Source organism: Barbus barbus (genome assembly GCF_936440315.1).
Source record: "Barbus barbus genome assembly, chromosome: 2".
NCBI classification, from domain to species: Eukaryota; Metazoa; Chordata; class Actinopteri; order Cypriniformes; family Cyprinidae; genus Barbus; species Barbus barbus.
The window spans coordinates 33,749,696-33,777,683 of NC_136730.1; the positions used below are offsets into that span (position 1 = coordinate 33,749,696).

Here is a 27,988-nt window from a genome sequence, read left to right on the forward strand (position 1 = left end):
TATAAATCAAAAACCTATTTCCTATTTTTGCAGAAGCTTAAAATGCATTAATACATATTCATAATTGTCCAAGTGTCTCAATGATGAATGATAATGTCCATATACAAAATGTAAAGGTAGTAGCATACCTGCACTCACTGTTACAGCACTCACAAACTGCTCCCTCCAGCTACTGCTGCCGACTACCAGAGCCAGGTTAGTCTTCTTAATGAGCTTATCCACCGTACTCTACACAAACAGTTGCAGCCACATATTAAGAACTGTTCCAAACTGGCTTTCAGTCTGTGTTGCACAGTTTAATGCTGTGACTTTGCCTGGAATTATTTTTGTTGGTGAAAATATTTATAGTCATTTATTATATTTATTGAACTGTTACATAACTAATATCACATCCACAATAATTATGATATATTAGCATGACTGTGGTGATACTGTTTAAATATTATACATTAATCAGTATGCATTGCTAATAAAAATTATTTATAACTCATCTTGTTGCATTATTGCATCACTTAAAGAGGCAGTTTTACCTTAAATTCGTACGACTCTTCAATCACCACCTCCAATCTGGTATGTTCTCCCAGACCAGGACATCCCATCTTAGCTACTTCCTCTTCCTCTGCCCCAATCTCTGTCTTATTCTCATTAGAGTCGCCTAAACATACACAAACATGACAAAGAAAAACTTATTAGGAACATATTCGATGGATTTGTCCAGCTAGTAGTACAATGTGGATATTAAACCTCAAGAAAATGATCAGCGTGAGCAAAAATGAGCAGGTATAACAGTGATTGATGGCTGGATGGAATAATACACTTTGCAATTTCTGAAACTGACAAGCAGGAAATTTCATAAATCTTAGAAGCGCCATTGTGCTAATTGAATTGTAAAGTAAGGCATTGCCAGAGAAGGTGTATAAATAATGTAGAGAATAGTGATAGTCACACTGCTAACACAAGGTGATAAGAGACAGGTATTAGTGTTTCATCCTTTACTGTAAACATATTTCCTACTGTACACATTATTTACTAAGCCAGGGGATTTGAAATGATGCATGCTAAGAGGGAGAGAAAGAAATCATTTTCACTCCATTACAAATGTCTTAAAGCTGAAAAGAGAATCACAGCTCATCGTGAACGCTCAATTTCTTTCACTTTTGTTTTTTAATTTAGCTTTTTTCCTTTCTTTTATCTGTAACCTTTCATCTTTTATCACTTTGTTCATGCTCTCCTCATTATATGACCTCCACAATCGTTTTATTTGCGGCTTCGACTGCACTGCTCATTTGCAAGCTTTAATTTTTAGTTATTATCTGAGAAGGAGCAATACAAAGTGGCACAAAAACAAGGCTGCTGGTGTAAATAAAAAAGGAAACATTCAGCTGGTTCCATCTGGTGTACTCCGCTGGCTAATTAGCAAGCAGTCTTTTATTTCTATACATCCGATTAGCAAAGGTGTGAAATCCTGAGATTAATAAATAGTCAGTTGAAGAGCCACACAAACACATAAATGTTGTCCTCACACAAACTCTGCCAATACTAAAGACTAATTTGATCAGTTTGGTAGTTCTTTGTTTATGGGTATATACACAATACATATTTCTTTATTCTTTATTTTAAAAGGGGGAAGTGTATATTAATTGACATGAACATCATTCAGATTTAGCCACACATTAATTTTCATCTGCAGACTCTGCATTTAAAGGATCAATAAAGCGAAATTTCATTTAATTTTAATCATATTAAAATTCAAATTTGAATTCTACATCATGTTTGCAATCTTATTAAAATTGCAGTTCAGAAAGTGAATTGAAATTGTAAATGCATTTACATACTGCATAACATTCAGATGTTTAAAAACATGTGCACACATTTCGCACAAAACTAAAAACACATCCCTTCCATCTTCATTTCAGCCTCTAACTCTAGAACTCTCTATTCTAATTCTATTTTATCTACAAAATTTCTTTTTTTATTTAAAATACACTTAACCCTATAAAAAACAAAAAAATCCTAAAAACTAAAAACTTTAAAACTAAAATCTGAAACTTCTCCCATCTTCATTTCACCCTTTAACTCTAGAACTCTCTGTTCTAATTCTATTTTATCTACAAAATGTAAATTTTTATTTAAAATACACTTAACCCTATAAAAAAACAAAAAACAAAAAACTTTAAAACTAAAATCTAAAACGTCTGCCATCTTCATTTCACCCTCTAACTCTAGAACTCTCTGTTCTAATTCTATTTTATCTACTAATTATTTTTTTTAAGCACTCAACGCTATAACACTTTTTATTATTTCTATTCTAACTACTTGTGGTCTTTAAAAAAGAGCCTCTAACAATAGCATTCTCTATTCTTTTTCTATTCTTTTGACTTGTTTTTCTTTTATTTAAAAAATGGCCCTCTAACATAAACATTCCCTATTCTTTTTCAATTCTATCTACTTATTTTCTTTTTATTCATTATTTAAAAAAAACTTGCTACGTTTACTGCATTAGATGAACCGAGACTTGTCACAGCCCTTACATATATAGCTCTTTTGTTGACTTTGATTGCTTGTATTGTCCTCATCTGTAAGTCTCTTTGGATAAACGTGTCTGCTAAATGACTAAATGTAAATTTACCATGTTTTTGTCCAATCTCTAGTAGGACTGGCTCTCCTAACTCAATAAGGAAGGTCTTGTTCTTTTCATACTCTTCGTCATCTATAATCTTCACCTCGACTGTTTTCCTGTAGAGAGAGAGAGGAAAATAGAGACATGGTGACACAGTGCTATTTTTTTAAACACACTTACATAATTTCTATTTTAATTACTCTAACACATGCACACACACATTGTGAAACTATGACTCTAAACAGTCAGAATGTCACTCTAATGAATGTGTATACTCATCTGTAATTCACTCCAGGATTTGCATAACACTGACACACAGTAAACAAGCACACACCCAAAATACATTGTCATTTCATGCATTATTAATATGTTTGTTGCGCCAATGTAAATGTCACTGAGGGCGGAAACTTTAAGTACAGGATTCAGAATAATTGCTTCATAATTAATAAACAAAGTGAGGACATCTTACTCCCATAGAAAGACAGCATTGTTCTTCTCCTCAAACAACAACCTTGAGCTATAATAAGAACTGCATAATAGTTTAACAAGCACACTGAAACCGTTCAGCCAATCCAGCACAGAAATCACTTACAAATTTTTTTTAGTTTTTTTGTGGTACATGTAACACACTGTGGTTAAAAAACGGTAATATTATGAAATATTACTATAATTCAAAATAGCTGTTTTCTGTAATATATTTTAAAATGTAATTGATTCCTGCTATGGCAACACTGAATTTACATGATTTAAAAAATTATTTATTAATTTGTAAACCATTTAAATCGTGCATACTATATTAAAGTACATTTGCAACTTGAATGAGCTGTAAACATAAGGTCTTGAAAAATAAGAAGGAAGGTTATGAAAAACACTACAATATTTACAGTGAAATGAGAGAATAGGCAGAGATCTACCAGATGTCCACTCAGGACCACAGTTGTATTTTGTAGGGGATATCAAATCTGGGACAGAAAATTGCAGAGTGGAAGAGCGATATATTATTTATTTAGATATTATATATTTATACTTTTTAGAGTTTCAAACAGTACTCACAAACTGTTTATGAGTGTGTATATATATGGATATGCAAGAGGTTAAAAGCCCCTGTGTCAAGAACAGCTGAATATTATGAAGTGAAGTGAAGTGAAGTGAAGTGAAGTGAGTGAGTGAAGTGATACGGCCAAGTATGGTGACCCATACTCGGAATTCGTGCTCTGCATTTAACCCATCCAACGTGCACACACACAGCTGTGAACACACACACACCGTGAACACACACCCGGAGCAGTTATTTTGGCTATAGTAGCTCAGTGTTATAATGTTCCCACTTTCACCACCCACTGACTTCATTACACATTCATTCATCTTTGTTCAATTAAAACGGACAGATACATTAAATCAAAGCAGGCTTAATCAATAGCTCTCATCTTCTCCTCTGTGAGGAACAGAGAGAGAAGACAGAGACAAAGAGTGTGAATGCATTTTTTAAAGAGGATAAAAAAAAAATTCTTCTATTCAACTTCTCTAAACTTCTCCTACGAGGACTGAGGAAATACAGTTGAGTTCTTTTTACCTTTCTTTACCTTTGTCCTCTAGCTTTCAAACTCCTGCTCTCCTCTTAACTAAACTCACTCTTGAATTCCCGCTCTCCGTCTCTCCCCCAACTAGTAAATTTTTCGATGCCCTCCATCCCGTGCCCTCTCCACTCCCCCTTCCCTCACTTCTCTGGGCTCTTATTATATTTTTTTTGTGTGTGTGTTTGTGTTCTTGAGCTGAATCCAGCAGCTCAATTAAGATCTTGTCAGCGATGTGTTTTATTGCATTTGCCTGCTGCTTCTCCCTCACACACACATTACTCTTTATTATTGTAAAAGAGTAAGGAGGCAGAAAAAAGAAGGAGAAGTGGTAAAGAAAGAAAGGACAAAAAGTAAGTGAGAGATAAATTAGGAAATTAAGTAAGATTGAACTGTGTCTGCTGATAGCGTTGTTTATTTACCCATGCTGTCTGTATTGTTTTAACACCCAATTCACTAAATGATTTATGCAAATTGGGTTACACCGCAAGCATGACCAAAACATCTGTGCTGAAAATAATTTGCTTGCCACAATTTGCCAACTTTCAGGTCATTTCTGAGTGCAGCAGATTACCATGAACTGGTTTACTTTACAGCATCACTTCAACACAGCCAATTAAAATGTCCCTTTAGCATGCAGAAAGAGCATAGTTTTACATTTATGCATTTTTATCCAAAGCAGTGTACATTGCATGCAAGGTGTACACTTTATTCAGTTCATGCCATCTCTATGAATCAAATCCCTGATCTATGCATTACTTTCAAGACTGTGAAATATCCCTGTGAAATAAATGAATATGTATCACCCATTTCATTTCTTCACTTTAAAATTTCACATTTAATTCAGTGTGTTACTTGCCATTTCTTTGTAATTATGTGCAAATATTTGCAATATATGAGTGAAAATTGTTGCAAAGTTTTTTCCAGTGTAGACAAATTGAATTTGTCTCATATTTGTGAACTTTGCAACATTCACACTGTTATTGAATTTAACTGAATCAATACTGAACTTTAAATAAATGAGATGATTTTGACTTTTATTTTGTTTTTAATCAAATTGTGTTATATGAGTCTGGTGAGATCTTGCGTACAAGCTAACATCACAACATTATCAATGACATTTTGTATCGCATTCCTGTAGCTCACACAGCAGAGCATGCTTCTATCAACATTACATTACATTTAGTCATTTAGCAGACGCTTTTATCCAAATCGACTAACAAATGAGAACAATGGAAGCAATCAAAATCAACAAAAGAGCAATATGCAAGTGCTATGACAAGTCTCAGTTAGCCTATCGCAGTACACAAGGTTGTTTTTTTAATTATATTGTCAAAAGAAAACAAATAAATTTGAGAAAAAAGAGAGCAAGCTAGTGTTAGAGGCCATAGATTAGATAGATAGATAGATAGATAGATAGATAGATAGATAGATAGATAGATAGATAGATAGATAGATAGATAGATAGATAGATAGATAGATAGATAGATAGATAGATAGATAGATCACTCACTCTGCCTTTCAAAGTCATACACATATCATTATCAATTACTGTTTTTTTATTTGGTATTTTAATTGACAGGTGTCATAGGAACTCTGTTAGAACTTCATTGCAATTATAAAATCAACTTTTCCACCATCAGGCCAAACATGGTCCGGCCCGATGGTGGAAAAGCGGCTAATGACTGATGACTTACAGCAGGCTATAAAATTGGGTCTAAAATTGTATAGTGCAACGCAAGTTTTGACACCGAAACAATATACGCAAACGTGAAATTGCCCCCGAGTTTCATTATGCCAGGGTGGTGACTATAAAAAGGTATGTTGAGTGTTTTCTCCACTTCAGCTGCATTTTGAAGCATTAATGAGCTCCTTCTCTAAGTGCAGGTCCAAAAACACTCCACTTTCATTTTTTTGAGTGTTTTCATTTCTAAAGAAAGCCCCGAAGCATTAAATTAAACACAGAGAGGAGATTCATCTTAAATGATACAGAATCACAGCCAGTTTGTTTCATAGTACCGATATTGGAAATACTAAACTGAAAGCACTATGTGTACACCGTCAGATAAAGACACCTGATCGTCACACACACACACACATGTTGGTTTTTGTGGTTTATGGGGACTCTCCATAGGCGTAATGGTTTTTATACTGAACAAACTGTGTGTGCTATTGCCCTACACCAACCCTACACCTAAACGTAGCCCTCACATGAGACTTTGTGCATTTTTAGATTTTCAAAAAAACACCATTTAGTATGTTTTTTAAGCCTTTTGAATTACGGGGACATAGGCAGTGTCCTCATAAACCACCTTCATATTGTAATACCTCTGTCATACCCATGTCATTATACAAATTTGTGTCCTCATAAACCACATAAACATGCACACACACACACACACACACACACACCAATAATAATAATCAGTGTCTAATCAAAATTCCACACTTAACTTCCTGTTGCTTGCTTATCGTGATGATTAACAGGTTGTGGTTGGTGATAATTAATAAGAGGCAAGGACCATCATGTTCAGTACATTGGACTGTGATTTAATTAATGCAACTCACACACGAACAGAGGCTGATTAAAAAGATAAATGCTACACACCGACCTACAATTTCATGATCGGACAAGAAATGATGCATTTCATTATTATTAGCATTTAGAATGGCCACAATCAAGTTAAATCCGCAGTGTGTCATTTGTGCCACTAGTGGTGCTAAAGGAACAGTGAAAAAATAATTACTTATTACTAGTTTTCAAACAGGTTTCCCTAACACATCTGTCAGTTCTTTCACCCATCACCTGACTGGCAGTTTTTTGACAAATGCAACAATGGTACAGATGAAACAGGTATCACTTGCTCAAATAAAGCAATGTTTTGAATCTGGCATAGAGCAACCATGTTTCCACTATTCAGGAAATCAGCCTATGAATAGCTTATTTATAGTTGTCTCTGCACATTAGACTGTGTTAGGAGAAAGTAATTTAACTTCGAAAAAATTACACACTTCACCTTTAAGGGTGACAAAGCTGAGGGCAGATGTGATGGGCTGGGTCCAGAGAATCCTTTACATGATAGTCATGGACATTTACAGTCATTATGTTACAGTCAACAAATGCCACAAATAGAGACCATAAGGAAAGAAAGACAAAGATAATTCATCCCAACAGATGTGGAATAAAAAGGATTTAAATGGCAGTCACTCTGAGAACTATTGGCTTGACGGAAACAGAGAGTTAAGAGCAAAAGAAATGTAGTCTGTAATCTGTAGTTTGCCGGTAAATTACTACTGACCTACTAACAAAAGAGTAGAGAAGAATACAATGAATGTTTGCAGAAGAATGTTATTATGATAATACAACAGTATTAGCATAGTGAGTAGCTTAGAAAACCATGCAAATACCATTGTTTATGAATATAGTAATCATTCTAATCATGATATTGTGACAGTTATGTAAATAATGTCATTTCAAAACTATTAATATTACTTGAGAGGTGATTCACCCAAATGTAACCATTTACCCACCCTCATAAACAATATAAAAATGTCATAAAATGTTGCATGTTAAATGTTGATAAAATGTTCAAATGGGTTTCTTGAATATTTTTTTCATGATCAAGGGTACGTTTACAAGACAACAATGTATTAAAAACAACAACAAAAAGTTTACAAAGTTTTGCATACAGAGCCCCATTCACATGGATCCATGAAAACTGAAATGCCAGTTATGAATGCCAGGCCAGTAGCTGCCGGTGTCACTTTGCACTAAGTGCATGCGGACATCTAGTTTTATAGTTTTATGTAATGGGGACATACATGGTCATAACTGGACAAAGAAAGGTTGTCAAAAAACAAATGCCATTAAGTGGACAAAAGAATAATTACATTTTGGCACGACCATATGGTGTGATTACATGGTCTGAATTATTTAACTAATATTAACATTTCTAAGGACAAAGACCATACTGTAAGACACAGAGACAAGAATATATGCATGCACACTTTCACAGACAGTCATAAAATACTACCTCTGAATTAAGTTCTAATCTCATGTTCATAGTGAGGCAGTATACACACGTGAGACTATCATGTGACCTCTGATCTGCTTGAGCTGAAATCTCTCCTTGAGCCATGAATGCAGTATGAGTTAAAGCAGCAATATTAAATATTCCAATGCACTTAACCTTCAGACACGCAAATGTAGAGTTCATGACACCAAATATACAATCAAATACAATGCATGAAGTTCCTTCCATGTAATCCATGAAGCATCAAATCAAAAACACTTGTGCAATGAATATTCCATATTCCATGCTAATGCAATCTACATTTCCTCCATAGGGGGTGAGTGTGCATTGAGATGATTGTTTATTTAAAGAGGAGTGATTTGATCGCATCCTCTCATAATTACTTCAGCCTAGGGCTGCCAATCTAATACAAGTTGAATCAATTAATAGCAGACAAGCCATTTAAATTGTAGCTCCGCTACTGTTTAATTTCACGTCATCATTTAAATTCAAACAACAAATTTAATCATTATTTATAAATAATGATGACACTTTGCATTGACATTCCTACAAGAACTATATTCATTCTATCATCTGATATGGAATTGTTTTCATATACTGTATATTTAAGCACAGATGGGTTTTGGTCATTGTCTGAGAAGCACCTGAAACATCTGTTTTTTCAGCAAAACAACGTGTGTGCTCGAGAGAGAGACATGAGGATGTGTAGCTTTATATATCATAGATGTGATGCATCCAGGCAGGGCAATGGGACTGAGATATTCATCATTTATGAGTTGGTCATGTTCTCCAAATTTCACCACCTGCTCCCCGCTCTGAACACATACACATACAGCAGACACTGAAAGCAGGGCAGAGCTGCTTGGGGCAGTCCAGACACACATGCGCTCGACTCCCTCATAATCAACGGTGACACATCTTGGGTGGAGTCAGGTGTGTAGATTTAGGCGACAGTATTCAGTCATAATTTAAATTGCAATTAAGTCTGTTTTCTGCTGTCATGCACGTGTTTCTGTCTGGTGCTTCCTGAACAACAGCTTTCTGATTAAAGAACAATGACGAGCAGTTCATGGGCAGCACGGGCAGTGTCTCTGAACATTGCGCTAATGTTGAGAAATTAGCATTTAAGCTTATGAGACAGATATAGGCATGATTCTCAAACTTGCCTGTCAGAAGGCCTGCCACAAGCCACAGAATCTAAACAATTCTATAAAATCATGTATGCGTAGAAGGCTTGGAGAAGTATTTCTGGTAACACTTTGGAATAAGGTTTCATTGGTTAACATTAACAAACTATATTAGTCAACATGAACAATATTTATACATCATTTATTAATCTAGTTAATATTAATTTCAAAACTTAGTGATACATTATTCCAATTTAAAGTTGTATCTGTTAGCATTATTTAATGTACTAACATGAATATGAATATTTTTATTAACTAACATTAGCTAAGATTAATAAATGCTGTAAAAATATATTGTTCAGTGTTAGTTTATGCTGGTTTATGTTAACAAATGAGATCTTATTGTAAAGTGTTACTCTATTTTCTATATATTAGGCCTGTGGATGGCATTTTATGTGGGTATATGGTTGTTTAAGGCTTTTAAATTATCTGAATCAGTCGATATTGGATAATTAACTGCTTTTACGTACCTTAATTAACTTACAGATAATTCAATAACACTGGATAATGTTATCTTATAAATTTGCAATCTTAATAAATGAAAAAATGTCATACTGTACATACATTGCATTATAATGTGATCCCTAAATTTACTTGCAGCATTAAAACAAGTGATTTTAGTTTTTAGTGTTTTATTTTTTATTTATTTCAATAAAAATATTTAAATAGTATACATTTTAATATCAGCCATATACCAGTTAACAGTAATAAATGAAAATCAGTTAATCGGTATTAGACAGACTTTTAATAGCGGTTTTTATATTAATTATTTATATTAATTTATATTAAAAAAAAATGGTTTAAGTCCCCAGCTCAAACCAGTCCAAATATTCTCAACTTTTAATTAACATTTCAAGGGCTGCTTCTAGAAGTGTCTAAAAAAGGATATATTTGATTGTACAGCCCTTTGGCAAGGGTGACTAGGTCTCCTGGAATTAGGCATGCAGCTGACAGGGATCATGGACAGGAACATACCGTTTCTGGCAGCAGATCGAACAGAGAGAATTACAGTATATAAAGTGCTGTACAGACCCAGGTCAACTACTTTCTACATTTCTACATTTGGTTTTCTTCATTCCTCTTCAGCAGAGTCTTTTGTCAAGATCAGTTGTATTTGTCTGAATGATTTTACACATAGTGGAGGATGAAGACAGCAACAGCACAGGTGAAGAGAGTAGACACACTGATGACGATTATCAACAGATGATTTAATAGAGGGCGTGGAGTAAATTGGATTGTTAGACAAACTACTACAATGAGACACCCGCACAGTCTCATCCATTTCCAAACAAAGAATTATAAATAGTCTTATAATTAGCTGAAGGAATGATAACACTTATAAACTGAACACTTACACAGAAAACTGTAATAGTCACTAAAATACTGCATTTTACTAATGATTCTAACATACTGTACACTTTTCCTCTCGGCCAGGGCCAGTTCCTCTCGAGCAACCTGGGGTTGGGTAATTATACAATGGTAACAGTTCAATCAATTTAAGTTTTCAATCTTTTCAAATTTCACCCATACTAACCCTACAGTGAGCAGAGGTCACATAATGCATCGATATACTTTAGACTCACTTCAGTTTATGAAACTGCAGCTATGGGCTGTCCCACTAATATTTTAGACTAATATGGAGGAAAACATCGGAATTGCTTGGAAAGCTGTTCAGGCCTCGGTATGGTAACCACCTGGTTATTGCTCAGTTGCAGGACAGCAGATGTGATTTTGTGGGACAATAAAGGACACATCTGACAGTTAATTTTACTACTATAAGACTACACATAGTCTTTATTTACATTAGTTGGAAAGCCTTCCAGCATGTGACACTGGATGATAACATGATTTCTGTCCTGACAACTCTCGGAGGGATTGGCATGGTAATGTACATGACAATGTTAATGTGTTTGGTCTTGGCAGAATTTATCTGCTATGCTGCTGCTGCTGCGGCAGAGCAAGTACCGAGACTTGCTACTGCCAATACATACACAACATGCTGCTGTGAGCATGTAAGAAATACTGCTGCTGCACATATAGCATATAAGAAACAACCCCCACAGCATACATAATCACTCTGTAGCAGATCTATACAGGTGGAGCTGGGGAACGTGGAGGGTTTCTGAAGTGAGCTGCAACTGCTACAACAAGCATTAGCCAAGTATTTGAATGTTAAGCAGCAAGCTCATTGGCTACCGATACAGAAGTAACCAATCGGCAGTGCCACACTGTAAAAAATGACCGTGAATTTAATGGTAAAAGACTGTAAAAATGCTTCAGTAAAAACCTGTTCCATAGTTAATGGTAAGTTCCCCTATTACATAAGGTGAAAATCTGTATTGGACATTACATGTAATTTTAAAATTAAATGAATAAAAATGAGAAATAGATAAAATAGATTCATTTTACCGTTTGGTTTTTTTTGTTTTGTTTTTTTACAGCGCATGTGATAATGATGTCATTATGTCAGATTGAGTTAGACCTATTGGACTGCGCCATCTAGAGTTTCATGCCAGATCTTTGGATTTAAATTGGCAATTAGCTTTGTTAATTGTGACCGGCTCTTTGATTAGCACCCAGGTTTCTGGTACTATTTAATTTAACCCAAAGAGCTGATTCCACTAAGTATAATCAACTGAATAACAGGTAAGAAAGTAAAAATCACATTTTTAATAAAAGTAACAGATTTATGCAAACATACAATAATAAATCCTACATCCCAATCCCATCTGAATTATTACCTGAAATCATTGATGTGATATGTAAAAAAAAATTCAACTATAATTCTAACATAATTAAAAAAAACCTGTCTGAATGTGTTATATAGAGATGTCTTTTCCTATGTATCAGCCGAAATTATCTCTTGTTCTCTCTTTCTCACTTGTTTTCTTAGATCATCCCGTCAAGTCAAACCTGTGAAAGCTCTAACAGGTTTGATAACCATATAATCACATCTTCAACAGTTTCTCTCTCACAAACATAAACACAGGGACAGAGAGTCTGACTCTTTCATTATCTCAGTCTATGCAATGTGGAAATAGAAAAATCTTGCTTATTTCAAACCCACAGCAAGAGAAACAAAGAGAAAGAGATGAACTGGCCTCAATATCAGCCCCCCTTCCTCTTTTTCATTAGACTTTCCATTTTTTGGTGAAAAATTAGTTTTCCATCCCCTCATTTGCCATCTATCATCTCCTGGTTCTTTTTCTTTCCTCTCATGTATGTTTTAACATCCTCACATCAGTCTTTCTCCTCTTCTTTCATGTCATCATTACCTATTTAGCTTACTTTGAACGTTAAAGCTCATTACCCACCCATGTGCCACAGAGGACCGCTGGCACTTTTTAGAAGTTGAAGGTGACTGTGTGATTGGCTGAGGTCTATGGGATGACATGCCAGCTGCTACCGGTCTGTCAGCACATCTCCTAGAAACACACCAGCTCATGGAGCCAACATTTGGCATTAGCAGCTGTTTTCCTGCATGTGCGTCTTTTTCTTTCTGTTTCATCTTACACCAAAGTCTAAACCTTAAATCTTGTTCGTGCTTCTGTACATTCAAGCTTAACCTGTTGTGTTTGGTTACAAGACACGCGTCAACCAACGGCATTTGGTGTTATGTGATGTCAAACACGGTGCAATGTGTCCTGCTAGTTTTTAATACTACATTGGAAGCAGTAATGTAAGAAGACTGCTATTGTTACATTACTTTTGTAATACAGTTGGGTATTCAAAAGTAGCCAGACACATGTACCGACTCAGTTCTATCTACATAGCTGACCAACACACTATGCGCTAATGTGGCTGCATGTTTGTCAAAATGTCCAACATTGGTAAGATATTAAAATAAACACCATTGGTTTGAGCCATCCATCCCGGGTGGCCAGAATGTATTCTTTATTGTTTTGTTCGGTCTATTGTCTTTCAGGCTCTATCTCTGCATTACAATTTGCCTATAAATGTCCTAAAAACATTCTCTCAGCATCTCTTCTTTAAACAGTTTGACTGGTACTTAGCATACTGATAAATAACTCTTCAGTCCAGCAGACAGTGTTTTCTTTTCTTTCACATTGTGTTATCTCACTCTGTGTTCTCTCTCATTGTTGCACCTCTTCCGTGTCTTGTTCAGTCTGACATCTCCCTTAAACATAGAACAGCACACACAAGCACACACTGTCACTCCGAGTTAATCCTCAGGGAGCGCCTCAATGACTTGTTGTCTTTGCAATGCTAATTAAGCCACTTCCAATTTCGGAGTGGAAGATTTAGATGACAAACAGAAAAGGGGGAAAAACTAAGTGATGGTAGGGCATCTTCTAAACTCAAACAGAGCAAAGTAAAATAGAGCGCAGGTTTCATAATCAAAAACCCATATCAAAATAAAAACAAAGCAAACGGAGTAATAAAATCCCAAACCATACTCGCAACATGAATCCTGCTAACAAGGGTCCAGATTAGAGATAATAAACGCTCACGATGAGACTCTCAAGGGAGAGATAAGACTTCAAAAAGCCAGAATGCAAAAGAGGTCATTACATACCCCAAACTAAATGAGGTGTTAGATGAGAGCAGTGGTGGTGAAGGAACATTAACAGTCAGCATTTTGGGAGGCCAGAATAATGTCACCTTATTGGCTGCATCTTAGGTGGGTATGATATACACACAGCGCTAAAAGCTTTGTTTTTGTTTTCAGTGTGTGAATGAGAAGACAGAGAATACAAGAAAAGAAAGCAGAAAAGGGAAGGGAAAAGAAAAGAACATATGCTATATATATACAGGTCCTTCTCAAAAAATTAGCATATTGTGATAAAGTTCATTATTTTCTGTAATGTACTGATAAACATTAGACTTTCATATATTTTAGATTCATTACAACACAACTGAAGTAGTTCAAGCCTTTTATTGTTTTAATATTGATGATTTTGGCATACAGCTCATGAAAACCCAAAATTCCTATCTCAAAAAATTAGCATATCATGAAAAGGTTCTCTAAACGAGCTATTAACCTAATCATCTGAATCAACTAATTAACTCTAAACACCTGCAAAAGATTCCTGAGGCTTTTAAAAACTCCCAGCCTGGTTCATTACTCAAAACCGCAATCATGGGTAAGACTGCCGACCTGACTGCTGTCCAGAAGGCCATCATTGACACCCTCAAGCAAGAGGGTAAGACACAGAAAGACATTTCTGAACGAATAGGCTGTTCCCAGAGTGCTGTATCAAGGCACCTCAGTGGGAAGTCTGTGGGAAGGAAAAAGTGTGGCAGAAAACGCAGCACAATGAGAAGAGGTGACCGGACCCTGAGGAAGATTGTGGAGAAGGACCGATTCCAGACCTTGGGGGACCGGCGGAAGCAGTGGACTGAGTCTGGAGTAGAAACATCCAGAGCCACCGTGTACAGGCGTGTGCAGGAAATGGGCTACAGGTGCCGCATTCCCCAGGTCAAGCCACTTTTGAACCAGAAACAGCGGCAGAAGCGCCTGACCTGGGCTACAGAGAAGCAGCACTGGACTGTTGCTCAGTGGTCCAAAGTACTTTTTTCTGATGAAAGCAAATTTTGCATGTCATTCGGAAATCAAGGTGCAAGAGTCTGGAGGAAGACTGGGGAGAGGGAAATGCCAAAATGCCTGAAGTCCAGTGTCAAGTACCCACAGTCAGTGATGCTGGTGTTGGTCCACTGTGTTTTATCAAGGGCAGGGTCAATGCAGCTAGCTATCAGGAGATTTTGGAGCACTTCATGCTTCCATCTGCTGAAAAGCTTTATGGAGATGAAGATTTCATTTTTCAGCACGACCTGGCACCTGCTCACAGTGCCAAAACCACTGGTAAATGGTTTACTGACCATGGTATTACTGTGCTCAATTGGCCTGCCAACTCTCCTGACCTGAACCCCATAGAGAATCTGTGGGATATTGTGAAGAGAAAGTTGAGAGACGCAAGACCCAACACTCTGGATGAGCTTAAGGCCGCTATCGAAGCATCCTGGGCCTCCATAACACCTCAGCAGTGCCACAGGCTGATTGCCTCCATGCCACGCCGCATTGAAGCAGTCATTTCTGCAAAAGGATTCCCGACCAAGTATTGAGTGCATAACTGAACATAATTATTTGAAGGTTGACTTTTTTTGTATTAAAAACACTTTTCTTTTATTGGTCGGATGAAATATGCAAATTTTTTGAGATAGGAATTTTGGGTTTTCATGAGCTGTATGCCAAAATCATCAATATTAAAACAATAAAAGGCTTGAACTACTTCAGTTGTGTTGTAATGTATCTAAAATATATGAAAGTCTAATGTTTATCAGTACATTACAGAAAATAATGAACTTTATCACAATATGCTAATTTTTTGAGAAGGACCTGTATATAGATCACTGACAGAGATTGAGGTTAACCACCAAAAATTCAACCATTCAGAGCCTAATAGGCAGTGCTCCGACACAAAGTGTCCTTGTGCTTTGGTCCTTTCCAAACCATTCCTAGTTTTCCCTGTCACTTTGATTCCTTTCTGACCATTGTACTGTCCTGTATAAATAAAGGGAAAACACTAACATATATCTTTTTCTTTTTTTTTAAATGGTTCAACCTGATTAGTGTAAGAGAGCAACTGACAACCTCCAATAAACCTTTCTACTGTGCCACTGGTTTACTTTAAAGGAGTGGGGGGGGGGGGGGGGGGGGGGGGGGGGGGGGGGTCAGTAGGGTTTTAGTAGGGGGTCAGTAAGGTTTTTTTGTGAAAGAAGCCTTTTAGACATCATTCTAATATGCTGATTTGGTGTGCAAGAAATGTTCAATATTAAAAACAAATGTGCCTCTTAATATTTTTGTGGAAACCATGCTACATTTTGTCTGTATTTTTGATGAATGAAAAGTTCAGCATTAATGTAAAATATAATTTTTTAACATTATAAAAGTCACTTCTGATAAATGTAATATGTCCTTGAATAAAATGATGTCCCTGAATAAAGGTATTAATTTCTTAAAAAACAATAGACTTTCATTGTTTCATTTCACTTTCATGATCAATTTTAGAAACTTGTGTTAACTTAAATTTAGACCAAACAGGGATGAAAAATCAGAAAAGAAGGAGCTCTGAAGAACTGGCAGCATTTCTTTTCATATTCCAAGTACACTCACCAATATTGGCCTATATCTCTAAATGTATTTTCTGTGTTTCCATCTCAACATAAACCAAATTAGTTTTTGCATTTACTTTAACAAATTGGCACAGGAAACATCACTATGGCAACGGGCCGTGGTCCTCTTGTCTCCTTCACTTGAAAGTACACAATGGATCAAATCAGTATGCACTTTAATTTAGATGCATTTTAATAAAGCCCAATCAAAGTTTTAGTGTATTGTATGCCAGCTTTACTCATAAACTTGAAGAGTGAAGAGTTTACTGGCATGTGTGCTGATGTCATGCATAATAAGAGATGCTGAGTTGGGGAGAAGGCCTTGGCCCTCTGCAGAGGCTCCAGAGGCCTGAGAGAGCAATGAGGCAGCTGTGAAGGCTCTAATCATGGCTGGGATAACAGGCCTGCAGTCTCCCTCTGCCTGGACATCTGCCCTGTAATTACAGGGCTTCATTGTGTGTGTGTGTGTGTGCGTGTGTGTGTGTGTGTGTTTCTGTGTGTGTGTGTGTGTGTGTGCGTGCGAAGAGTGTACTGTATGTGGATGCATGCAGGCTGGGCTATAGGTGATGTAGACAGTCACCCAGGGCCTGGCATGCTTGAGGGATTCCCGTGAAATAGCTCAGAATAAATGAGTAGAACACAATATCTGACATGAAGATGCTTAAAGCTAAATATAGTAAGCAGCGTATGTGACAAAACCTGATCAAGTTTCCTCCCATTGCTATGCCAAACACAATCCGAGTTATCAACGTATACAGCCAAACTTCGAACACTCATGGACTTAATTTAAAATATAAAACATAATAGCGAAAAAACACAAACTCAACAAAACATCTTAAATAATCCACCTAATGCACCATAATTTATTCATATTATTAAACTCAAGCTCAAAAATGATGAAAATGACAATCATCAAGATAAAGCTTAGCTTGGGGCTATTTTGTCTTGTTTGTTTACTATTTAAAGCAATTTTGCATGGCAGAAACAGTCAAGTGCCGACATAGAGACAAAGAAGTTGCAAAATATTTTTAGCAAACTAAGCAAATCAACCTGTCACAGATTTTTTTTTTTACAAATTTACAAAGAAAGAATGTGCTTGTCATGAAATCAATATTCAAAATTCAAAATTCAATTAAAGGAAGCGTTATCCCCCAAAAATTCCATTTTGTTTTTCTTCTTTTCTCCCCTTTAAAGATTATAGCTGCATGCCCATAACTGTAAAGGACAATGAGGCTCTATCTGCAGTACACAGCTTATCTTACTTTGCACCTTGAAGTGAAGAGGAATTACTCTGCAAAATTCAAGAAGCTTATGACAGGTTTTTCCATAAGTCAAATAATTTTGCTGTTTCTCTGACTATATAAATCGTGCACACACTCATGCTCACATTATTATGCTATGCAGTCCTCTGCAGTGTTCCTAAATTACAAACACACTTTTCTTTCAAGTTACGTCAATTACAGCTCATGGATCTAAATCCCAACTATCTTCAAAGCACAACTGGAGGAAATACAGCAGACCTCTGTATTTTTCAGTAATGCGGTTTTACATGTAGATAGCCGGTGGTAGAATGAGGATAGGACAGAGTACACGCATGGTAAAATTAGTGACATGGCAGGCACGCTGATGATAAGGCTCTGCTGCAGCGTAAAAGTTAGAGATCCCACAAAATTATCATCCAAACACACACACACACACACACGTGTGTTTTACTATCCTTGTGGGGATTCTCCATAGGTGTAATGGTTTTTCTACTGTACAGACCATATATTCTATTGTCCTACACCTAAACTTAGCTCTCACAGGAGAGTTTGTGCATTTTTAGATTTTCAAAAAACCTAATTCTGTGTGATTTATAAGCTTTTGTACCCGTGGGGACCTCAATTTAGGTCCCCACCGTGACAGAAGTCCCCATGAGTCTGTGTGTATTCAGGTTTAAGTCCCCACCAGTATATAAAAACCAAAAACACACACACACACACACACACACACACACACATACTGAGAGGCAGAAAGCCATGTCAACAATTATACAGCTGCTGTATAATTCCCTATATACTACATTTCCATTACTTTTTTGCAACAAGTGTGCATCTGAGTCTATGTATGTCAATGTTTTGTTTTTGACAATTTTCTGTGATGACCTGCCATAAAGCAGTCAAATTAAAAACACGTGATGCTATTCTCTCCTTCACACACATACACACAGACAGACTCGGAGCTCAAGAGATACATGACCTGACACAAAGACAGACATTGAGAGTAAGTTGAGATTGTTTTTCTCTTCTGTCTTTCCCTGTTTTATTTACCAAAAGGTACGATCAGAGGTTGCACTGGCAAGCCCAAGGCCACATCCATGTAAAATTCAGAGTTATCTGAAACATCACAGGAGGAACAGAGCAAATAATAAAATGAACTACAAAGAGATCTGGGAGTAGATGTTGAAAACTGCACAGAGTTACTCTTCACATGAAATCAAGAGATTTAAAAGGATCAGGTTCAGCTTAAACGTCTTCTGACTTCATGCTATAAGCTTGGTATCAACACACCAAAATTGAAGTATGTTAAATTCATGTTAAGAATAAATCAAGCTAAATTTGATATCAGTGATTCAGAATGTGTCTCATAACTTATTGTTTCAAACTACACATATAAAAATCACACAAATGTGATTTGAGATGAACGTCAAATAGAAGTTAAATTGTTATTTTCCACACACAAGGCTACCATATGACTTTACTTGGAATATAGTGCACAAGTCAAATGGACTTGAATGGTGCTTAGAGCTTGACAAGCCCTGGTCAACATTGCACCATTTCATACATGACATAATTGTGTGTAAAACAGCAGCGTGAACATGTTGCCAAACATCTCCTTTTGTGTTCTGGAAAGCCATAATTTCCATTTCTAAGTGCACTATCCCTTTAAAATACATTTTAACATTTTATCTCTTAGAGTATATCCAATCTGCTGTTTGGGTTCTGAGTTCCTGTAGTTTACAGTATTGGGAGAAAGTGCAAATGGTGAGCAGGTTTTTGAGCCTGATAAAGGAGGAATCTGCCTATCCAGAAACACTGCTCTTGGGTGAGTGAGCTACCTTTACTTTGCACACACATATTCAAAGACAGAGTATGTGTGTGCACTCGCTGACAGAGATTTCACGCTGTGCTCCACTTGGAACACATATCTAGTACTCACAGTAGATTCTGGGTCACCCTAGGGAAAGGCCTAATGCAGAACCCCATGTCACGAGAGAGAGGCAAGGAAGAACATTTGGTATAACATGGAAAACAGAGGGGTTGAATTAGTCAGCAAAGAAAACAAAAAATTGGAAACTGAGATTTGCACACAGAATGGCATTTTGTACACACAATAGGGAATGTGTGCAATCACAGCAAAAGAAAATCTTATTCCTTGACAGGAATACAGAGACGGGATGGCGAGATATGATATATGAGTGCGCTTCAGAAATTTTTCATGAAATATGAGCAATAAATCAGTGTGAAACGATAGAATGACATCAAGGCACAGCACTGAGTAAATCGAAGTATGAAGGGAACAGGCAAAGACACATTCAGACACACACAAACTAATCTGCCAGACCTCCTTGTCTGTCTTCATCTTATCCATGTCTTCAGTGCTCAGTGCTGACCCCTCTCTGTATTTTAATTATTATGTTTTACCACCTCTACACTCGTCCACTGGTTTCAATGTCTGTGTCAAGCTCAGGGCGCTTCAGAGTTTCACTGGGGCTATACGAATATTAACCTACCTAAACCTCTCTCTCTCATACATGCAGACACATACACATATTAATATTTTATATTAGGCTGGAGTGGAGCAATATACAATGCATGAAGAGATTGATTAAATGAGGCAGAGATGATAGATGAAAGGCAGAACTGAGAAAGGGGAGTAAACTGAAGATGTTTCGATTGAGTAACAGTTCTAAAGACATTAGTATTTAGTATTAATATATGCTTAAAGAAATAAGGAAAAAATGGGGAAAGAATGAGAATGGACAAGGGGAGCAAGTGAAACCCTATTGGATTAATAGCCATTTGGTGGTCAGTAGATGGTTAATAAGAAGGACTACTAGCAGGTGGATTTGGTTTCACTGTTGAAAACAATCTGGCTAAAGCTGGTTAAGTCTGGTAGACCGAATTTTGGGTGAATGGACTTTCAATGGAGGGACAAAAATCTAATTTTCTTGAATAAATAATATTTTGGGCACTCTATACCTTTAACATCTTAATATGAGACATCTCGATATGAATATAACATCTGAATATGATTATAAACTTGTTGACACACATTATTTTAACCTTAGAAATATTACATTATTTAATTTATGACCATTACGTAATTCAATTAATGTTAATATTCTCAGATTCTCTGAATAATGTACATACTACAGCAATACGTCCCTGTGTTTTTGCTCAGGTAAAAAAAAAACACTGCATATTGTGTTTTATTGCATTGTATTTATGTTGTTAAACAGAGGGCTTCTAATATCTGCTGGGCTTTGATAGGTTAGATGAAAATGTAAAGGTAAAATAAGATGTTCTTTTTAATATCAGTATCATTACTTTTATGAGAGTTAAGCTGGTATGACCTGGTTTTTCCAGCAGGAAAGAGAGTAAGTGTGAGGTGAATTGAAAAGGAGAAGAGCGAGTGAAGACTGTGGACTGAAAGAAGGGAGAGATAGTGTGAGACAGGTGCCAGGGAAGCAGAGATACAGCAAGAGGGGACTGTTTCACCTCTGAAATACAGAATATTGCTGATTATCTCCAGCCCTCCTCTGTCCATCACAGACCCCATGATGTGTAAGTGTGAGTCTGCTCTGTGTGTGTATGTATTTCATTTTTTGGCAGTGTTTTCTATTTCATTTTTTGTAGGTCTGCTTGCTGTGTGCCCCTGTTGTGAAGCCTTATTGGATAGTAAATCAACAGAGACCAACTGTAACAAAAATGATATAAGCCATTCGCTTTGTCCTCTCCTCACGGCTGATCTCTCTGAATTCAAACCACAACTATAACCACAACCCCCATATTTCTTTTCAATGGTTGATTCATAAATAATCACATTTGTTCCCCTCCCCCCAAACATAAATGCATGTAACTTTTGCTTTTTACTTTTGCTTCTGGGACTGAGGGAATATCACAGTTTTGGAGTCCAGAGACCAAGATTAAACCAATTTATACTCATAACTGAAATTAAAATTATATTAGCTTCAGCCGACAACTACTGCAGTTACCTGTGGCTTGAATGACAAAAAAGTTAAACACAGACACAGTTAAAACTGCATTACACATTATCCCAAGCTTTCTCAATATGAAGCCGACCATCATACACAGCGTGAAGTCACTTACCAGCATTACCTTGATGTTAAATGACCCACAGAAAAAGGTCACTTTATAAGGACATAGCATAACCAATTTGTTAGCCGCAAACTTTCACAACCATTACCTGAGCACTTTAATTTCCCTTTTACCCACTATTTTATACACTATACACCTCATAAGCCTGAGGCATATCAAACTCCCAAACCCACTATATATATATCCCCAACATACTACAAAAAAAGTTCAGTCTTATACTCCATGCACTGTAGCGCATCTGTATATATTCATTAACTAAGGCCTTTTTCATACAGGTATGTAACCGTGTCTTCTGCACGTGAATATAACTGTACAATGCTCTAAGCCCTCAGTATTGGTGCCACTCAAGTGCAGTATGTGTGAAACAGGATAAAGACATGCAATCAGTCTTTAACTCAGCAGAAAATTTACGATCCATTTATGGAAGGATGTCTACCATATTAATTTTCTCCATATGGCAAGAAATACAAGGAATGTTCTTCACATTAAGTCACTAAAATGCATAAGAGGAACAAAATCACCATGCATTCATATTTTTGTGACATTGTGTTCTTTCAAATTAAATTCTTGCAGCTCTTTCCTTAGCCGTGAAATAAGCTGTCTGACATGCCTGAGAAACACACAATCTAATAACTTTACTGCGGAACTAAAAGCATTTTCACTGTGAAGGTGCACTCATGCGGGACAATCTTTGGACAGAAAGAGCTAAATAAAGGCAGTAACACAGATACACACATTCTCACACACACAAACACATTAGCTGACAGAAACCTCTTACATTGTCTCGTCGTTCTGGAACTCCAGTTTTCCAGACACTTCCTCATAGTCTTCCCCTCCGCGAGCTGTCGCATCCACTGTATGGTACGGCACAGCCACCAGACCACGTGCTCCTGATGTCCTCAGGACCTTAACCTGCATGATGCCGATACTTTCGCTAACTCGCACTGACTCGCTTTCGAATGTGAAAATTCCTGCATGGTCGTCATCATAGATCGTCACGGTCGCCGTGTGGGCCTCACCGAGGGCTGCGCAAGGAGCAGGTGCTCCAGTCTCCATAGTAATAGGATGTCCATCAGCCCACCCGACTATACGGGGATTGTTCAGACGCACATAGAAGTATTCATCTTCCTCAAAGATGTCATCATCAATAATGCCGACGGTGATCTCTTTAATGTTCTCGCCAGGTTTGAAAATGAGTGTGCCCTCAGCAAATTCATAGTCAGAACCGGCATTGGCTGTGCCATCTTCTGTGCGGTAATCCACCTGGAGTTGTGCATGAATAAACATTTAGAAAGATCAAACATCTTCCTTGTTTCCATGAAATAAACAGACAAAAACCTGTTCCATAATTTCCATAATTTAATAGACGAAATCAGACGATAAGTTTAGGAGTATCCTATTCCCTCATAAAATGACTAAACTAATGAGTGTTTTACTTGAAACTCACCTTAACAGTGCACCCTGCATCTCCTCCATGCCTTTGCACAGTAAGTTTTAAGGACCCACAGTTCTCAAAGCACTGGTAGATGGCAGGTTCAAAGTCTATTCTTGTGACAAAAGGGTCATCCTCCTGCTCCCGAGGTTCCCCACTGCTGACCACTTTACGGGCCTGATCTGCTGCATGTTTCTTTAAGATGTTCCCAGCTCCAATCATCATCCTTGTCGCCTGAATCCGGTAGAAAGCTCTGCTCTTCTGCTGCTGTATTAGAACCTGCAAAGTTAAGGTCGAGAAGGTTATTTTTTAATTTGCTGATTAGTTGCAGATTGATTTCTCAAGCTGTAAAATAGCTATTGAACCGCACACAGCATTTAATGGACTTTTCAAACAGGTCTCCCAAACAATTCTTTTGTCTTCCGCTGTTTGTATAAACAGGTGGTCGAGCATGCTAACTCCACTGAGTCAATGAGTATAGAGCCAATAAGCTAGTCTTCATTTGACTGGCTGACTATTGTGTATAATGCTAAAACGTCATTATTTAGGTACAGTATATTACAACTTTTCAACAAAACGTACTGTGTGATTTTATTTTGAACTTACGGTCTTGCTGAAATCTAACTTTTAAAGCGCATGCACACATACTATACTCAAACAAACAATGTTTAAAGCAGCACAAAGACAGTATTTAAATTTTTTGGGAAATCTACGGATTTTACTTGCAAATGTCTCTGCATACTAAACTGGGAGAGCAGGGGAGAGGGGGGCACAACCTAATACGGGGCTAGTTAAGACAGATGGTTTGAAGGTTTCCACACATACTAGTATGATGAAACAGTGTATTTTACTACTTAACACTATATAGAGAAAAGTCTTTGGAAGATATCACTAAACATTTATAGCAAAAGTAAATATCTTACCTACATTATTGTTATTCCATGACATTAGCAATGTAATTCATAAAGAATTATTATGAATTCTATTGAGAAAACATGATAAACGTGAATGAAAAATGAAATTTTAAACATTCTTACTGGCTTCTGTTCTAACAGCTTGTGTGTGGAGGGAGGGTGTGTTGTGTTCGGTTCTGTGATTTTCTGAAAATCTGTATGTATTTCTAAATCTGTCCACATTGTTATGAACTATGGTGTAGTTGCATTTTGTTTTGTGTTTATTGTCAAACTAGTTTGTTGACATTTTAGTTTGTCCTTTTTTATTATATCAGGTGAAATTTTAAGTTGTTGTACAGTTGTTATGTGCTCTTCACGTTACAAAGAGCCCCACCTATGGGGCACGTTGTCACATTTCACTTCCATTCAGTGGTTCTCATTTAGAACAGGTCACAAATTAAAACAGGCCACATGTCTGTTTTGATCAACCATTAAGTATATGACTCCTTAACATTCCAGAGAAATTTAGAAAACAATAATATTTAAAATAATAAATTACTTATAATTATATAATTTTATACAATTTATACATTTAGATTATTTTTATACCTGATAGTTGGCCATCTCTATGAGCTGCTCCATGTCCTTGTCAGCATGTCTTTGTTTCAGTTCCTTCAGATTTCTGGCCATTTCTCTCCTGGACTCCTCCTCTTGATCACGTCCATTAAGTCCACTTTCCTCTCCCAACATTCCGTCCAGATGTGTTGTGATTCCATCAATTTCCAACATGTCCATCTTTGTGAATCCTGCCTCCTTGCCAACTTCCTCGCCACCCTCGGACACAATAATTCCACGGCCCTTATCAGTTCGGTACCGTTTGTGGGCATACTTGTAAAAGAGCAATCGTCTATCAGCAACCCAGGCCTGGACCACGCAGAGTGGGAAGAAGAGGAATGTCAGCACTGCTTCCCACACTTCCACCTCACCAGGCGAGAACACGGAGAGGATAAGATAGAGCCAAATATAGGCAAACATGCTCCACGCAGCAGTCACGAAAAACACGCGAAGATGTTTGACCTTCCGTCTTTCGCCTTCAGGTACCACATAGACACATAAGCCAATGATCACAAACATGTTGAAAGCAGCACTTCCCACAATGGTGCTGGGACCAAGAGTACCGGCCTCAAAATTATGCCCACAGACTTCAATGACTGAAAGTAAAATCTCAGGGGCTGAGGAACCCAGAGCCATGAGGGTCAGATTGGAGACAGTCTCATTCCATATGCGAACTGTCGTGGTGACCGTTTCGCCATTAGGTCTCTTTGTAGTGATCTCCTTTTCTTGAGAAGTTATAACTTCAATGGCAGTCATGAAGCGGTCAGCAATGATTGACATACCTAAGAACATGTAGACTAGTGCCACTAGGTACACAATGGCACGGGCCACTTTGTCACCAACTGAGGGATTCTGGGGATTCCACATTGGTAAAAGGACCCCGTCTGCACACATGTCATTTTGAGAACAGTTGGATGTAGATTGGGCTACATCTTGGGAGTCAGCTTGAGAAGGGATGGAGAAAGACAGGAGGAGGACGGGGAGGATCAAGGAAATGAAGGAGAAGGGGAAATGGTGAGATGAACTGAAGGACAAAGGCATGGTAAGGTTGGGGTGGTCTGTTTGTGGATTCTCAAACTTCACACCACCTGAGGAAAAATATAGAGACAAAAAAAAAACACTGGGTGAGTGAATGTAAGTTGGTTTTACACTCTGACAATAAAAAGGACATTAAAATATGCAGCACCATGCTGCACAGACAACTCCCTACGACTAGTAGGTTGTAGCTCAAAAACGGTCAGTAGGTCTGTTTTGATCCACCATTTTTTTTGTGCAGGAAATTATATGACTCTTCAGTATTCAAGAGAAATTCAGAAGCCAATATTTGAAATGTTAAATAATTTACTGTATAACTACAGGTGTAATTAAAAAAGTAATCAAGAAATGTGCTGTAGAAGATATAGGTTGCAGTTTTGTGCGTTTCTACAAGGCCTTTGGTGTGAAAACTCTTCTTTCTCTTGCCCCACATTCTGTGTACGTTTGTTCCAGCTTTCTCTGTAGTTTTGTCGCAGCACATTAATTCCTCTTCATCTCCACACACCTGCACTATAGTGCTATACATCCCTCTCTATCCGCCCTTCTTACACATTTTGTTAGCTTCCTCTTTCCATCTCGACCATTTGCAGAGTTGACATTCTTTTTTTCTTTTGCTCCAGATTCTCAATCTTTTTCATTATCCCATGATTTCTTTGATAATTTCTATAACTTTCTTGACCCCCTCTATCCAATCGACCACTTTCTAGGGCTGAACATGAACAGTTTCAGCATGCTAACACACCCATACAAGTCCACTATTCACATCTTACAAGATTACGATTTGTCAAACAATAGTGATCAAAGTTAGTGGTCAAACAGTATTATATTTTTCTTTGACCAATTCTTCAACTTTTACAATTTCCAAGTAAACACATGGTCATACAAAGCTGTTCAATCTTAATGGATTATAAATAAATAAATAATGAAAATTTTAGCCACCAGGAAAATCAATAAATCTATTCTACAAGATCAAAACAAACAAACCACACATACACGTGCTGTAGAAATGTGCTGTAACGTCATCAGTAAATTATGATCACTGTGTTAAGAACCTGATGGACCAGCTGATGAGTGTGTAGGTAGGTGGGGATGTCTGAGCATGTTTATAGGCTTGAAGACTGAAGTCAGAAAGTCATGCTCAGATTTGTAATGTATGTTTGTTTGTGCGTGTTTGTAATAGACACAGCATGAGTGGAGATTGCTGAGCTTTCTAATGCTGAGAGCACAGTGCTGACTCAGGACACACACAAAACACACACACTGACACATGAGATAAATTAAAGAAATCTTGCAGGCTGAGTACGTGTACTTGAACGGAAAGGAAATAGAACCTTAAAGGGATCCCCGAGTATTAAGACATGTATAGCTTAATATAACGTAAATGATGTCTCTTATTTAAATATGTAGTAGAAAACCCATGAAAATGTATGTTATTTTAAAAAAATCTACATTTTTTTGGACTATGGGGGAGCCATTATTTTATGTGCACAGTACATTCTGCGTCGATGATGTCAAATGGTTGCACTCGGTGAGCTACTGGCGCTTATTTCTTTAGTCTTTGGCTTTTTACCGCAACACAACTCAGAATACGCAATTCAGAAAAGAAAATACTGATATGATACCCCATTGTGTGGCTTTTGATTGTCATTTTCAGTCAAAGGGCAACAAGAGAAGCAATGTAAGACTGCTTTCCTAGCGATAATAGGAGGAGAAAAGCATGGGAAGCTGCCTGTGGACGAATAAAACTTTATAAAAACTTGCTTTCTTTTGTCTCTCCGCTTTAGCCCTGATGCCTTTGAGTCTTTTAGTAGACCACAGCTATTGAAAGAGCTTACAAACGACTGAGACAAGAAACGCTAGATGCCATCTGTTAAGATGTAAGCATGCCGACGCTAATCATGACTCGCGGCCGCTAGAGGAGTTCCTCAGTGCTGATTTCCCTCAATATCCGGGGCGTTTAGACTCCTTGTGGGGAAAATTCGATGGTACAGCATTTGGTTTAAACCTATACTTATATCCATCACCACCTGTAAGCTCTTTCAGCTCTTTTTTTTTTTTTTTTTTTTAAATAATTCTTTGATGG

At 37.2% G+C, this 27,988-nt stretch overlaps 1 protein-coding gene across 1 annotated transcript in view; it reads right to left on the reverse strand.

Annotated features, from left to right (window-relative positions):
* The window catches only part of LOC306882870 (sodium/calcium exchanger 1-like), a 55,125-nt gene that overhangs the window by 4,609 nt on the left and 22,528 nt on the right, over nucleotides 1-27,988 (reverse strand). The window contains exons 3-8 of the mRNA XM_079437854.1: nucleotides 24,865-25,958; nucleotides 23,378-23,641; nucleotides 22,709-23,193; nucleotides 2,630-2,736; nucleotides 531-655; nucleotides 129-228 (exon numbers count right to left, since the gene is read on the reverse strand). Coding sequence (XP_079293980.1) covers nucleotides 129-228; nucleotides 531-655; nucleotides 2,630-2,736; nucleotides 22,709-23,193; nucleotides 23,378-23,641; nucleotides 24,865-25,911 — 2,128 coding nt within the window. The 5' untranslated portion in view covers nucleotides 25,912-25,958. The remainder of the gene's footprint in view (nucleotides 1-128; nucleotides 229-530; nucleotides 656-2,629; nucleotides 2,737-22,708; nucleotides 23,194-23,377; nucleotides 23,642-24,864; nucleotides 25,959-27,988) is intronic.